This window comes from Piliocolobus tephrosceles, chromosome 15 (genome assembly GCF_002776525.5).
Source record: "Piliocolobus tephrosceles isolate RC106 chromosome 15, ASM277652v3, whole genome shotgun sequence".
NCBI classification, from domain to species: Eukaryota; Metazoa; Chordata; class Mammalia; order Primates; family Cercopithecidae; genus Piliocolobus; species Piliocolobus tephrosceles.
The window spans coordinates 27,270,657-27,285,736 of record NC_045448.1 but is presented as its reverse complement, the minus strand read 5'-3'; the positions used below and the strand labels follow the sequence as shown (position 1 = coordinate 27,285,736).

The following is a 15,080-nucleotide window of genomic DNA, read 5'->3' as shown; positions in this document are numbered from 1 at the left end:
TTTTTTGAGAAGGAGTCTCACTTTGTTGCCCAGGCTGGAGTGCAGTGGCACGATCTCGGCTCACTGCAAGCTCTGCGTTCCGGGTTCACGCCATTCTCCTGCCTCAACCTCCCGCGTAGCTGGGATTACAGGTGCCTGCCACCGCGCCCGGCTAATTTTTTGTATTTTTAGTAGAGACGGGGTTTCACCATGTTAGCCAGGATGGTCTCGATCTCCTGACCTCGTGATCCGCCCGCCTCGCCTCCCAAAGTGCTGGGATTACAGGCGTGAGCCACCGCGCCCGGCCAAGTTTGGGTATTTAAAAGGGGTCCCACATCACGCCTGTAATCCCAGCACTTTGGGAGGCCGAGGCAGATGGATCATGAGGTCAGGAGTTTGACATCAGCCTGGCCAATATGGTGAAGTCCCGTCTCTACTACAAATACAAAAAAAAAAAAATTAGCTGGGTGTGGTAGCACATGCCTGTAGTCCCAGCTACTCAGGAGGCTGAGGCAGAAGAATCACTTGGACTCAGGAGGCGGAGGTTGCAGTGAGCCGAGATCGTGTCACTGCACTCCAGCCTGGGTGACAGAGCGAGACTCCGTCTCCAAAAAAAAGGAGCGTTCCCACAATCTGCTGTTTGTGCCTTAGTGTGTTATAGTTGTAGTGAAACAACAGCTAGCTCTTCCTCTTGGCCCCCCTCTTTCTGGAGAAATGTAAGCCCATAGGTTTGGATCAACGTAGATTTTTTAGAAAACCATAGATCTGTTCTCAGAATCTGGTCTGTTGCTAGGTCAGGTTTTTCCTGTCTTCCCTGGTGCTCCCTCGGGCCATCCATGAGAATTCTCCATACATCATGCAAATAGAATTTTATCAGGAAGTCCCATCAGCAGAGTGTCTTTATTTCTGCACCTCTGTTTCCTACACTGGGACTTTCTTTCCTGTCTCTGGCCACCTACCTATCTATACCACTAACCCTATGGTGTTCTGTGTTCTTTGCACACAGGAGATATCTTTCCTCTTACTCCCCAGTAGTTCCCATCATCTCTATCATAGCAGCAAAAACTTGCCAAGGACGATGAGAAAACTCAGGGTGTTGCAATGTGCAAAGGCCCAGGGCATGTTTAGGTTAAACCAGAGTTTAAGCCTGTTGGGAATCTTGTAGACATGTGATCCAAGAGTTGCCAGCTCTGATTTTCCCTCTTGATTGGCCCCAAGAGGTTCAGAGTTCAGGTTTAGTCTGCATGAGGCCATATCTTGCCAGCCAGACAGTGTCTGCCCAAGAACACACTGTGGGAGAGCCGAAAGACAGCCTAATCTTTCTCCTAGTGGGCAAAAGCAGAAGATACACTTTATGTTAGTCTGTCTCTTGATTAGTTGAAATCTAAACTATGTCCTGTGAATGACTGACTACAACACTCTGCTCCTGCCCTGATTCTGGGAATAGTGAGGACAGGGCCATTGGTGAACACCTGTCATAGCTGCAGACAGCACTGTTTCTTTCTCTCTTGTTTTGTACCATGCTGCATAACTTTGAGGAAGTTGTTTAATCTCTCAGTTTTCTTGTGATGACTGTAGAGTATTCATGTCTTAACCTGAAACATGCTGTTTTGAAAGCGTTAGCTTCATTATGTGTTATTACTAATGTTTATAAAGCACCTCACACACTGCTGGGTTACATAGCAGGTGTTCAACAAATGTTAACTGTTATCATGTTAGGCTATCTAACTACATGACATTCTCTGGTGTTTTTTCCCCATACCAATAAGTACCCCAGAGGATTGCCTCTGAAGATAATGTGATACGCATGGAGAACAGACAGGGTGGATGGTAAATCCCTAGACCTGGGTTCTAATTTACACTCCAACAATAGTAGGCTCTGTGCTTTTGTTTGGAAAGGTCACTTGAACCATCTGTGAGCCTTAGTGTGTTTATCTGTGAAATGGTCAGTTGAAGGGGTAGCCTGCCCCTCCACACCTGTGGGTGCTTCTCGTTAGGTGGGACGAGAGACTTGAGAAAAGGAAATAATACACAGAGACGAAGTATAGAGAAAGAAAAGCGGGACCCAGGGGACCGGCGCTCAGCTTACAGAGGACCCACGCCGACACCGGCCTCTGAGTTCCCTTAGTATTTATTGAGAATTATCTTTACCATTAAAAGGATAAGGGAGTGGTTGGACAATAGGATTATTGTAGGGAGGAAATCGGCAGTAAGACATATGAAAAAATCCTTGTAACATGAATAAGTTTAAAGGAAAATGCTGTGCCTTGAGATGTATATGCGACATCTCCATAAACCTTTTAGCAGTATTGCTCCAGCAAGTCCCACCTTATTCCAGCAAGTCCCACCTTATTCCTAAAGGCATTTTCTCCTTACTCAGTAAACAAGGCACACAATGGGTATTACCCGGAGATGTTCCATTGCCCAGGGAGGGGCAGGATTTTTAACCATCAAGCTTCTTTCAGGTACTTGTTTAACAAAGACACATCCTGCACAGCCCAATATCCTTTTAACCTTAAATCACCTTCGCACATGTCTCTTGCAAGGACAAAGTTGGGGGTAGGGTCACAGATTAACAGCATCTCAAATACAGAACTAAATGGAGTCTCTTATGTCTACTTCCTTCTATATAGACACGGTAACAAGCTGATCTCTTTCTTTTCCCCACAGTCAGTGGTGGGGGGTTGGTTGTAATAGTGGTATCCAAAGATTTAAGATTTTAAATATTACAATCCCTTCCCTCTTTCTCTGAGGATTATGGTGTATTCTTGGAGGATTAACATTTCTTGTGTAGGAGTTAGAAAATCAACTTTCAACTTTCCCATCTTTTCAGTTCCTTCATTCCAACTCCCTCCCGCACAGAGTGCCAAGAGTACTTTAGGCTGAAAGCCTAATCCATCTAGGAATGCTGTTGAATGTGAGCTCCCTCTTCCCTCTTCTGGAGCCTCTAGGGCTGAGTTGGAGTTTGGGGGCCACAGGGTGATAGGGCCATTTGGAACATAGCGATTGGTTCCCTGAAGGGGCCAGAACAAATGACTGCTGAGCTTCACCCCACCCCCAGTTCCTGATCTCTCACCTCAGCTACTCATAGAGCCAGATCCTCAGCTCCTGCAGCTCCAGGCAACTCTGCCTCAGAACAGGGATTGCTTCTCCAGGTAGGTGTCTGTCCCCAGCAGGATGCGACCACTCTCTTTGGCTGGTCCCTTTGCCTCTCAGCTCCCTGGCTGAGTTGCTTCTCTCCAAAACGGAGAATCGTAACTCTGAAACCCTGACTCCAGCATGATGCCCTCTCACCTTTCCCCTCTCACTTTTGAATCCAGCTGCTCTTGCTGCATCTGCTGTTGACTGTGGTGTTGCCGGTAGAGGGGCTGAGAGGTGGGTGGCAGCAAGCGCTTATCTAGTGGTGTTGGGGAGAACCTTAAGAAAGGGGTTCGGAGTGGTTGGCCTGGGGATGCCTGAAATGGAGTGTGTGGCTGCCACAGAGGCAGTCTCACTGATGATCAGTTAGAAGGGTGACACTGGGGATCTCAGGAAGCGAGGGCTGAGGCCAGGGTCAGTAGGGGAAGCCCTGCTGCCATTAGTCTCCATGTTGTGTTTCCTGCTGGGCTGTGGCGCCAGGCTGGGCTCTGCTGGCTTAGTGTATTGTAATGACTAGGTCTGTGCCTTCAAGTGGGGTCAGGAAATTTTGCAAAGAAACTTAGGCTAGAGTTTATTTTTCTTTTGGTACTCGGGTGGAGACCTAAGAAGGTTCTTGAATTTCATAGCTCTGCATACTCAAAGGTCCTGGCCAAGTTATGTTGTCTCCTGGCTGTCTCACTTTGATGCTTCTCCCTCACTTCTGTCCCCTACCAAACCCATACCAGGGCCTCCAGACCTTGAAGGGCTACCACTATGCTGACTGGTCCACTTCTGATGGCATGTGATGTACAAGGCCCAAGGGTGAATGGCTACCAAGGCAAGATAGGCCTCACTAAGAGCTAATTCCTTTGCAGCTCACCCTGGACAGTATCATTCCGTGGAGGAAGACTGTGAGACTGTGGCTGGGAGCCAGATTGTAGCCACCCATCCGCCCCTGCCCTGCCCCACAGCCCTGGAGCAGCAGCTGGCTGCAGATCACAGACACAGTGAGGATATGAGTATAGGGGTGAGCACCTCAGCCCCTGTTTCCCCAACCTCGGGCACAAGCGTGAGCATGCCTGCCTTCTCCTTCGTGGACTACGTGGTGTTCGTCCTGCTGCTGGTTCTCTCTCTTGCCATTGGGCTCTACCATGCTTGTCGTGGCTGGGGCCGGCATACTGTTGGTGAGCTGCTGATGGCGAACCGCAAAATGGGCTGCCTTCCGGTGGCACTGTCCCTGCTGGCCACCTTCCAGTCAGCCGTGGCCATCCTGGGTGTGCCGTCAGAGATCTACCGATTTGGGACCCAGTATTGGTTCCTGGGCTGCTGCTACTTTCTGGGGCTGCTCATACCTGCACACATCTTCATCCCCGTTTTCTACCGCCTGCATCTCACCAGTGCCTATGAGGTGAGCAGGGACGGAAGGGAGAAGCACGTGGGACACTGGGGTTGGGGTGGAGAGGAGGGACAGGGACATAGGAAGGACCTGGGACCCTAGACCTCCTCCACCTAATGAAAGGGACAGAAAACTCAATTGTGTGTTTATAATTCTTTCTCAGTGATACCAGCAGTAGGGGCAGGATTGGAGAGGAGGGTGCTGTGCCGAGTGGGACTCAGAGTGGGTATGGGTTGGATATTCCCTCATGTTCCTGAGCGTCCTGAGGGAAGTTGTGTGTGAGTTGTCGGGGTGAAGTCAGGAGGAAAATCTTTTTTCTGTATACCCAGTACCTGGAGCTTCGATTCAATAAAGCTGTTCGAGTGTGTGGAACTGTGACTTTCATCTTTCAGATGGTAAGCAGAATGAGGCTAGAAACCGAGCCTGGGGCATGTTGGGGGACCTGAACTCAAGTGTGCTGCGGGAATTGGAGTCTCGCCTGCTCTCAGACTGGCAGGACTGAAATTCCTGCTAGAGGGTCAGCATCTGTGAGGCCCCCAGAGGCATCCTGCTGCCCGTGCCTTCTAATTCCGGCACAGATACTATGGTGGCAGCAAGCCAGAATTTGAGAGAAGGAAGAGGGAAGTGAGCCTAGGCGAGGGGAAGCCATGGGCATATTGGCGCTGAGGCCCATCTTTCTTCTTCTCTTTTCCCACCCTCCTCCCGCCCCCTCACATGTTTTCCACATGCAACAGGTGATCTACATGGGAGTTGTGCTCTATGCTCCGTCACTGGCTCTCAATGCAGGTGAGGAGTCGCACCGCCCCCGGCTTTCAGCCATGGCAGGCCAGGAAAGCACCTTTGGGAGAGGCAGATGGAGGAGCGTGTGCGGAAAAGAATCTGACCTTGGACAGGGAATTAATTCACTGCTTGGGCCCTTGGGTGGGTCTCTACCAGAGGAAGGCTTGGTCCACCTCTATTGAAAGCCAGTAACGTATTACCATGCCTATCCAAACTGGTTAATCAGCACCTTTTGGTGGAGCTCTGCAAACAATTTTTTCCATTGTGGTGAATGATTTATTTCATTGTTAATGACCAAATGCTTTATTTCTGTGGCATGACACGATTGCCCTACCAGGGCTTCTCCCCTGGGGAACCCTTTTCCAGGGATAAAAATGTGGCTTCTATGCTTACAGTGACTGGCTTTGATCTGTGGCTGTCCGTGCTGGCCCTAGGCATTGTCTGTACCATCTATACAGCTCTGGTAAGTGTAGTAAGCCCTGGTGGGGGGAGGAGAAGGGATGAAGTAAGGAGGGGAGATGGGAAGAGAAGGAAAAGAAGAGATAAGCTGAGAATATAGGTGAGAATATAGGTGAAATTCTAGGGTGGTAAGATTTATGATAGGATTTAGCAGTGGGGGTGGTATATGAAGGTAGAGGATGGGATGGGAATGATGTCAACAGGGTCACAGCAATTATGTGCCTAACGGCAGGAGAGTTCCCTCCCTGGTAGCATGTCCTTAGGGTGGATGGTTTCAGGAGTGTCCAAGGGGGAGAATATAGTCATGGGTTCTTAGTTTGTGTTTCTGGTTGGGTCAGTAAAGCCCCTTCCTCATCCCTCTTTTATACTTACCACCAGAGACAGAAACTAAAAACTGGCTTCAGGCTGCAAAAAGCCTAAAACAAAACAAAATGGAACAACAATAAGGCGGGTTGGACAAGCTGGGTTTAGAAGGCCTCTGTGGCGGGTTTCCTGTGCTTTCCTTGCAGGGTGGGCTGAAGGCCGTCATCTGGACAGATGTGTTCCAGACAGTGGTCATGTTCCTTGGGCAGCTGGCAGTTATCACCGTGGGGTCGGCCAAGGTGGGCGGCTTGGGGCATGTGTGGGCTGTGGCTTCCCAGCACGGCCGCATCTCTGGGTTTGAGTAAGTATACCCCTACTCCTGGCTGGGGTCTGCAGTGCCTGGGCACTGAGCCCATCCTAGAGGGCTCAGGGCTATAGTAAGCAGAGCGCAAACTGGGAAGCCTAAGGTGCAACAGCAGACAGCGGGAAACTGGTCCTGCAGAGATGGAGGGTGATTACAGGTGCTCGGCTAGTGTTTCTGGAGAGTCAGGACGTTACCTGGGATGAGTACCTGGAACGAGACTGGGGTGGAAGAATGGAGCCTCCCTCTAACTGGCTGTGCTGTCTCTTGAGTGCACCCAGCTTCTTGCCTTCAGTCATCCCCTTGGCCCTAGCAGTGGTGTCTCTCCTCTCCTGTCACTGACTCCTGTTGCCAAGAGGGCAGGAAGGCTGTATCTCTGGGGCTTTGCACAATGACTGGGTGGTGTCTGTTACAGGTTGAATCCAGACCCCTTTGTGCGGCACACCTTCTGGACCTTGGCCATCGGGGGTGTCTTCATGATGCTCTCCTTATACGGGGTGAACCAGGCTCAGGTGCAGCGGTACCTCAGTTCCCGCACGGAAAAGGCTGCTGTGCTGTGAGTACAGGGACAGGAAGGGAGCGGAGCAAGGTCTAGGGGAAGGGGTTCCCCAGAGATAATGGGGGTGGGGCAGGATGCCAGAGTACATACACATCCACTGTGTTCAGGATGTGGGTCTCCTTTCTGGAGGTCAGGGGCACATGCCTGAGGGCGTCTGTTAACGCTGGCTCTCCTCCTGGCACCGACATCTTTTGCAGCTCCTGTTACGCAGTGTTCCCCTTCCAGCAGGTGTCCCTCTGCGTGGGCAGCCTCATTGGCCTGGTCATGTTCACGTATTACCAGGAGTATCCCATGAGCATTCAGCAGGCTCAGGCAGCCCCAGACCAGGTGAGAAGGCCCTGTCCTGTTCCCTTGAGGGCAGGCCTGGCCCCACAACAGGAGTGTCTAGGTAGGAAAGGACTGACTGCAGAAAGGACTCCCACCCTGGGTGGGAAATGATCGTAAAATCCCGTCCCACTCTAAGATGCTAGGAATCTAGCATGTGAGGATCCTGGTCCCTAGCGTCTAACCACAGTGCTCATCCTACTGGGGTGAGGACCTACCCTTATTGACTCCCCACTGGGCTCCATGTGCTCTGCTGGGAGCTGTCACATACCTGGTCTCACCTAACCTCTAACAGCCTCATTTCACAGAGGAGAAAACAGACTCAATGAGGTAGTCAGTAAGCAGAAGTTACACTGGTAGCCAGAAATAGAGCTGCGGGCGAATTGTGTCATTCCCTCTGCAGAGCCCATTTTCTCTCCACATAATGTGTAGACACTCGGGTCAGCAGAGATGCCCCAGGCCCTGGCTTCCCTTCTAAAGCACCCAGTCTCGGTAGACTCACTGGGCCACATGCAAAGGGAGCTTCTCTGCAGAGCCAGCCCTGGGAAGGCCCCTCTCTGAGGACTGCTCTGCACCTCCGCTCTGCTTGCAGTTCGTCCTGTACTTTGTGATGGATATCCTGAAGGGCCTGCCGGGCCTGCCAGGGCTCTTCATTGCCTGCCTCTTCAGCGGCTCCCTCAGGTACCCCCTTTGACCACTTCCTTCAGACCTGGTGCACCTGACCCCTGTTGGGTACAAGGTGATGGGTGGAGCGGGGTGGTGGCGGGCGGGGAGTCTCAGTCACAGTGAGTCTCTCACTGTATCTGTCCCATCTGTGTGGATGACAAGGGATAGCTCACCTTTGTAGGCCAGAGCACATTTTCTCTCAAGAGATACCCCTGTTTTGGTTAAGAGTTCTTTTATGGTACCAGAAATGGATCTGCTCAAATGAAACCCATATCCACATTCAAAAAAGGACTGTGTCCTTGCCTTCCAGGCCTGCTCTGAGGTGGTGTCAAGTCCAACTATGAGGAGGTTTCTTGGTGGTACCTGTCATCTCCCCTTTAGGGCACCATTTCCTCCATAGAGTCCCACAGAGCTGACAATTTTGCCTCGCTTAACTCCACATCCTCTTCTTTTTCAGCACTATATCCTCTGCTTTTAATTCATTGGCAACTGTTACGATGGAAGACCTGATTCGACCTTGGTTCCCTGAGTTCTCTGAAGCCCGGGCCATCATGCTTTCCAGAGGCCTCGGTGGGGTTATGCTTCCTCAATCTCTTCAGTCTGGGTCTTTCTAAGCTACACCCTGACCACTGTCATCAGTCTGCTTTAAAACACCCACTTTATTTGGGGCTCAGCACTTGCCTAATGAAGCACACAACCTTCCCTGCATGCATGGTTGTTTACAACTCAGGACATGTCCTAGGGAGGTCTCTGAGTCACATAGGAGTGAGGACTTGGTGGGAGGAAGCTGCAGCATGATGTAATATGCCTTTTGTGTCAAAGGAGACAGAGATGGTAGTTTGGCTGCGCAGGGAGCCTTGCTTTATCCCATTGCTTGTGTTAACTCACACCTTCTTGTTTCCTCTCCTCTCCTTTACCCCCAGCCTTTGGCTATGGGCTACTTTGTCTAGGAATGGCCTATATTTCCTCCCAGATGGGACCTGTGCTGCAGGTAATAACTGTAGAGGGTAGGAAGCAATTTTAAGGGAGAAAAGGGATTGATCGAAACAGGAAGTTGAGAAGGGCAGCTATATTGAGGGGAATGACCGGGAGCCAGGTGTAAGAGAGTCCCCTTTGATGGACCATCTTTACTGTGAACAGACTTCCAAGAGGACCCAGGGTCATTCCTGGGATATTGTAGGCCAAGAGAGAGCCTCAGAGGAGAACCCAAAACACATCCCTCTCCATCAGCCCCCCATCAGCCTTTCCTGCCCTCTAGAGTCTTTTTTTTTTTTTGAGATGGAGTCTCATTCTGTTGCTCCGGCTGGATTGCAGTGGTGCGATCTCGGCTGACTGCAACCTCCGCCTCCTGGGTTCAAGCGATTCTCTTGTCTCAGCCTCCCAAGTAGCTGAGGGACTATAGGCATGTGCCAGCATGTCTGGATAATCTTTGTATTTTTAGTAGAGATGGGGTTTTACCATGTTGGCCAGGCTAGTCTCGAACTCCTGACCTCAAGTGATACTCCCGCCTTGGCCTCCCAAACTGCTGGAATGATAGGTGTGAGCCACCGCCCAGCAACTTCTGGAGTTCTGATTGTTCCCATAGAAGAGACAGATCTGATGAGTGGGGCTCCAAGGCCATGGCGGGTGGCTGTGCTCTATGGTGAGTCTGGGCGTTTCTGAGTCTGTGTTCTTTTTTCTTTTCTTCTCGCCTGGTCCTCCTAGGCAGCAATCAGCATCTTTGGCATGGTTGGGGGACCGCTGCTGGGACTCTTCTGCCTTGGAATGTTCTTTCCGTGTGCCAACCCTCCTGTGAGTGATGCATCTGGACCCACAGTCATGTGTAGCAGGATGGGCCTGCGGGTTGGCAGGGCTCTCACCAGGAGACGTGAGGGCTGGCAGGGCTGGCCTTGTGATAGGCGTGCACCATGTCTCGGCAGGGTGCTATTGTAGGCCTGTTGTCTGGACTTGTCATGGCCTTCTGGATCGGCATTGGGAGCATCGTGACCAGCATGGGCTCCAGCATGCCGCCCTCTTCCACTAATGGGTCCAACTTCTCCCTGCCCACCAATCTAACTGTTGCCACTGCAACCACACTGATGCCCTTGACTACCGTCTCCAAGTAAGGCAGGGCTTGCTGTCTTTCCCCTTGTTCTCTCAAAGCCCTCCTTTGAGTTTGAGGGCTTTCACAGGGGTCTTGCTAAGGGATGGGCCACCAGAGGCTCCAGGGGAATGTTGGGTATTGGGTCCCAAGACCCTGGGACCATGCGGGCAAGTAGAAACTGGTGCCCAAGGAATGCCCTGCCAACGAATTGCTCATTGTCTTCCCCTCTGCTCTTCCCAGGCCTACAGGGCTGCGGCGGTTCTATTCCTTGTCCTACTTATGGTACAGCGCTCACAACTCCACCACAGTCATTGTGGTGGGCCTGATTGTCAGTCTGCTCACCGGTGAGGGTGTGGGACCGCGGTGCAGACGAGCACCGAGGGGTTCACAGAGGGACCTAAGGGACTCTACCGTCTAGGGAGAAAGGCTCCTGCCCTCTGAGCTCTTGGGTGTCAGTAGCTGTCAGGCTTTTCCACTGGGATGTAGGATGTGGGTGGGGGCTGGGGTATCTGGGGGCCAAGGGAGGACATGGGGCCCACTGCTGTGGATGGTTCCATGCAGAGACTCAGAAGCATGTTTCCCTTCAGGGAGAATGCGAGGCCGGTCCCTGAACCCTGCGACCATTTACCCAGTGTTGCCAAAGCTCCTGGCCCTCTTGCCGTTGTCCTGGCAGAAGCGGCTGCACTGCAGGAGCTATGGCCAGGTAGCACCTAATGTCCAAGGGACCCCTCCCATCCCTCTGCAGATGCCACTGACTCTTCTACCCCTTCTACCCCTTTTCTCTGCCTGTGCCCCCGGTGCCCCTCTCAGGATCAGCTAAGCCTAGGCGGTCCCCACACGGCTGTCTCAGATTCTACCCACAGGGCTGCACTCCCTTGGTGGGGCAGAAGGATCTCAGGGCTCAGGGGAGCTCAGCCCCGGCCTGGGCTGGTCAGCTCCCCTCCCCAGCCCGCCCTGCTCTCCCCACTGTGCTGTGCTCTGCCTCTTTTCCTCCCATTCTCCCTCCTACACCCAGCCTTGCTGGGCTGCCTTCTAGCAGGGATGTTTTCTGTGTGAATCCTGTCACCACCTGTCGTCCATCTTCACCAGTTCCACCCCTTTGGCTCTGTGTTTGCAGGACCACCTCGTGGACACCGGCGTGTTTCCTGAGAAGCCGAGGAATGGTGTGCTGGGGGACAGCAGCGACAAGGAGCCCATGGCCCTGGATGACACAGCCTATCAGGGGAGCAGCTCCACCTGCATCCTCCAGGAGACCTCCCTGTGATGTTGACTCAGGACCCTGCCTCTGTCCTCACTGTGCCAGGCCATAGCCAGAGGCCACCCTGTAGTACAGGGATGAGTCTTGATGTGTTCTGCAGGGACAGGTCTGGATGATCTAGCTCATACCAAAGGAACTTGTTCTTCCCTGCAGGAGAAGCTGTCACATCTCGAGCATGTGAGGCACCATTTCTCTCGTCGCTTGCCAATCTGTTTTTTAAAGGATGAGGCTCGTAGGGAGCAGGATCGTGCCAGAAATAGGGATAGAAGTGCATCCTCTGGGAAAAAGATAATGGCTTCTGATTCAACATAGCCAGAGTCCTTTGAAGTAAGTGGCTAGAAACAGCACTCTGGTTATAACTGCCCCAGGGCCCAATTCAGGACTGACTCTCCACCGTAAAACTGGAAGCTGCTTCCCCTGTAGTCAGTCCGCATCTCAGTACCAGTTCTGCCAGCCACAGTGAGCCCCTGTTATTACTTTCAGATTGTCTGTGACACTTAAGCCCCTCTCATTTTTATCTGTCTACCTCCATTCTGAAGAGGGAGGTTTTGGTGTCCCTGGGCCTCTGGGAATAGAAGGTCCATTTGTCTCCTTTGTGTAGAGCAAGCAAGTTTTCTGCCTCACTGTCTCCATCCTCCACCTCTGAGCTGGACACTTAGAGACAGGGCAAATGTGGATCCAAGAAACCAGGGCCATGACCGGGTCCACTGTGGAGCAGCCATCTATCTACTCGACTCCGGAGCCAGGCTGCTGTGGTGTCATTTCTGTCATCTGTGCTCCGTTTCCTTTTGGAGTTTCTTCCCCACATATCTATTCCTGGGGAATAAAAACTACCATTGGACCTAGAATTTGGGCTCCTGTACTGTTTCCACCTGCTCTTGTCCACCCCACTGCATCCCCTGGTGAGGATAAGGAGTCCCATCCTATGTACAGGTCACCTTCCTGTGCTCAGGAGGGGGGCTGCGGCTTCAAGTCTCTGCTGTCCCCATGTCTGCAGGGGACAGCGTTGTGCTCACCAGGGTGGAAGATGCACACCCTCTCCTAAGGCTTCTCATCCCCTGGGGCTTACTTAGTCACTCCCTTCTCCGGCCCCACTTTCCCTTTGCCAGAACCTTTTGCTCTCAGATTTTTACTTTTGGAACTGGAGGAAGAATGTTCCCATCTGATTTTAGAAACGGAACATTCTAGCTGGACTTTGATGGTCTTGTGAAGAACGCTGTGCTCACCCTCCCACACCTGGCCTCTGCCCCTGCCTGGCCCTGTCCAGCTGCCCACATCAGCTCTGCTCAAGCTCTCCGGGGTCTCTTAACAGAGACCGGGTCCCAGGCATATCTGAGTTCAGCCTCAACTGAGGCCTTCTCCCGGGGCTTCTAGAGCACATTCCAGCTGTTCTCTCACATTCCATGCAGCTCAGGCCTGGGATGTTCTGTGTCCCTTTTTCTACCTCTACCCCAGCTCACTTGGTCACGCCCCAGCCCCTTTCACTTCTGTCCTGGCCAGCCCTGTGGAAGAACAGGGCCCGGTTGTGCCAGAGCCCAGACACTAGCCACTCCTAACCTGCCTAGGCCTCATTTATATTCATGATGACAATAATGGCTCCTAATGGGTCTTAAACCTGCTGCCTTGGCCTTTTTTTTTTTTTTTTTCCATTCCACAAGGCTCTGGTCTTGAACATAAACATTCCTTCCAGTATGAACTTTAGATACCCGGTCATGATCTATTTTCTGTCTGGGAAGGTACTTTGACAGGCCAAAGGTGTGTCCACTGAATCTAACATATTTCAGACGTGCCTGAGTGGTGTTCCAGGGAGAGCTGGGGAGAATGACCCCCAGGGTTTAATTAGCTGAATTAGGAAGGGTAGGAGTGAGTCTATGTAAGAGGATATGGAGACATTTTACTAGGGGCCCTTGGACTCAGGCCTATTTTGTTTTGTCTTGTGAATTAAAACTTCAGTGATGGAAAGATAAGAAGCCTATAATTATTATTTAGAAAAGATTCCTTTGGGAGACTGAGGCAAGGGGGTTGCTTGAGGCCAGGAGTTCCAGACCAGCCTGGGCAACATAATCAGAGCGTGTCTCTACAGAAACAAACAAACTAGCCAGCATGGTGTCATGTGCCTGTAGTTCCAGCCACTTGGGAGGCTGAGGTGGGAGGATTGCTTAAGCCCAGGAGTTTGAGGTTGCAGTGAGCCAAGATTGTACCACTGCGCTCCAGCGTGGGCAACAGAGCAAAACCTTGTCTCTAAAACAAAACAAAACAAAACAAAATCCCTTTTCCTTCATAGATTGTTTTTGGGGAATGTAATTGAATCTATCATGCCAGACTCCCAAATTCAAGTCTTATTTGTTTCCCGGTTCAGGTGCCCTGGTAGAGCTGCTTCTAGGACAGGTCTTACCAACGGAGGCAATAGAAACTAAGAATGTAAAAACTAGAAGTGGGCAATTTATAGCTCAAGCCCTACAAGAAGGAGAGACTGGTAATTGTATGTCACCAAGAACTGTTGAGGGAATGGGATCATCTCTGGATTCTTAGGGCCTGACCTCTGAACCCATTTTCTGGCCAAGCCAGTGTCTGTAGGAGACTTGAGAACAGGATGCCCCTCACGGCTGCCCTTGGTCCAGGGCTTTACATAAAAAAAAAACCACATTGGTCATATCTGCAAACATGGGGATTGTAAAGTGAGTAATGCCCAGAACTGCACTCTCTCTAACTCCTCCAAGAATTGTCCATCCTTCCAGTAGAAGTGAGGACAGTCCCCGAACACGCCAGGTTGACTCTGCCCTGAGGTCTGCCCTCTTCTCCGTAGTCCCTCCCCCTGGGACCCAAGAGCACTGTTCCTTAGTTAACTACCTTATCCTACCAATCTGCCAAAGTTCTAGACCTAACTGGGCCCTCATTTGTTCAGTATATGTATCAATCACCTGCTACATGCAAGGGCCTCAGCTTTTTTTGTTGTTGAGACAGAGTTGCTCTGTTGCCTAGGCTGGAGTGCAGTGGCACAATCTCAGCTCACTGTAACCTCCGGCTCCTGGGTTCAAGCAATTCTCTGCCTCAGCCTCCCGAGTAGCTGGGATTACAGGCGCCCACCGCCATGCCTGACTAATTTTTTGTATTTTTGGTAGGGACGGGGTTTCACCATCTTGGCCAGGCTGGTCTTGAACTCGACCTCGTGGTCTACCTGCCTTGGCCTCCCAAAGTGCTGGGGTTACAGGTGTGAGCCACTGCGCCTGGCCAGGCCTCACCTTTTATACAGCTAAAGAAACTGCTGTGCCACCCCAGGACTCTACGAGGTGTCAATCTGAAATTCTTATTTTAACTATATTTGCATAGAAGAGGAAATAAGAATGCCACAGGATTAAAAATTTTCAGGAGTTATGATAATTTAAGTGTGGCAAAAAGGTTCAATTCTCTGTACAACTTTCAAACCTTGTAACAGAGAGCAAAGATGCTCTTTCATTTCTAACATAGTAAACCTTTTTCTGCGTGCAGTGCAGCATTTAAAAAGTACTGTTTGTCTGGCCGGGCGCGGTGGCTCAAGCCTGTAATCCCAGCACTTTGGGAGGCCGAGACGGGTGGATCACGAGGTCAGGAGATCGAGACCATCCTGGCTAACATGGTGAAACCCCGTCTCTACTAAAAAATACAAAAAAAAAACTAGCCGGGCGAGGTGGCGAGCGCCTGTAGTCCCAGCTACTCGGGAGGCTGAGGCAGGAGAATGGCGTAAACCCGGGAGGCGGAGCTTGCAGTGAGCTGAGATCCGGCCACTGCACTCCAGCCCAGGTGACAGAGCGAGAC

The 15,080-nt window shown here is 51.5% G+C and overlaps 1 protein-coding gene across 7 annotated transcripts in view; it reads left to right on the top strand.

Moving 5' to 3' along the window:
• The window catches only part of SLC5A6 (solute carrier family 5 member 6), a 13,569-nt gene extending 1,436 nt beyond the window's left edge, over positions 1–12,133 (top strand). For 6 of the 7 annotated variants that reach the window (XM_023229931.1, XM_023229935.2, XM_023229929.1 and 3 more), the window contains exons 3-17: positions 3,972–4,504; positions 4,822–4,887; positions 5,227–5,278; positions 5,668–5,735; positions 6,241–6,395; positions 6,811–6,951; positions 7,152–7,281; positions 7,871–7,959; positions 8,402–8,514; positions 8,868–8,935; positions 9,649–9,735; positions 9,864–10,045; positions 10,268–10,371; positions 10,615–10,730; positions 11,145–12,133. In XM_023229931.1, coding sequence (XP_023085699.1) covers positions 4,112–4,504; positions 4,822–4,887; positions 5,227–5,278; positions 5,668–5,735; positions 6,241–6,395; positions 6,811–6,951; positions 7,152–7,281; positions 7,871–7,959; positions 8,402–8,514; positions 8,868–8,935; positions 9,649–9,735; positions 9,864–10,045; positions 10,268–10,371; positions 10,615–10,730; positions 11,145–11,291 — 1,911 coding nt within the window. In that variant the 5' untranslated portion in view covers positions 3,972–4,111 and the 3' untranslated portion in view covers positions 11,292–12,133. The remainder of the gene's footprint in view (positions 1–3,971; positions 4,505–4,821; positions 4,888–5,226; positions 5,279–5,667; positions 5,736–6,240; positions 6,396–6,810; positions 6,952–7,151; positions 7,282–7,870; positions 7,960–8,401; positions 8,515–8,867; positions 8,936–9,648; positions 9,736–9,863; positions 10,046–10,267; positions 10,372–10,614; positions 10,731–11,144) is intronic. The other variant, XR_002735241.1, reaches the window with a different exon arrangement.
• The last annotated feature ends 2,947 nt before the right edge of the window (positions 12,134–15,080 follow it).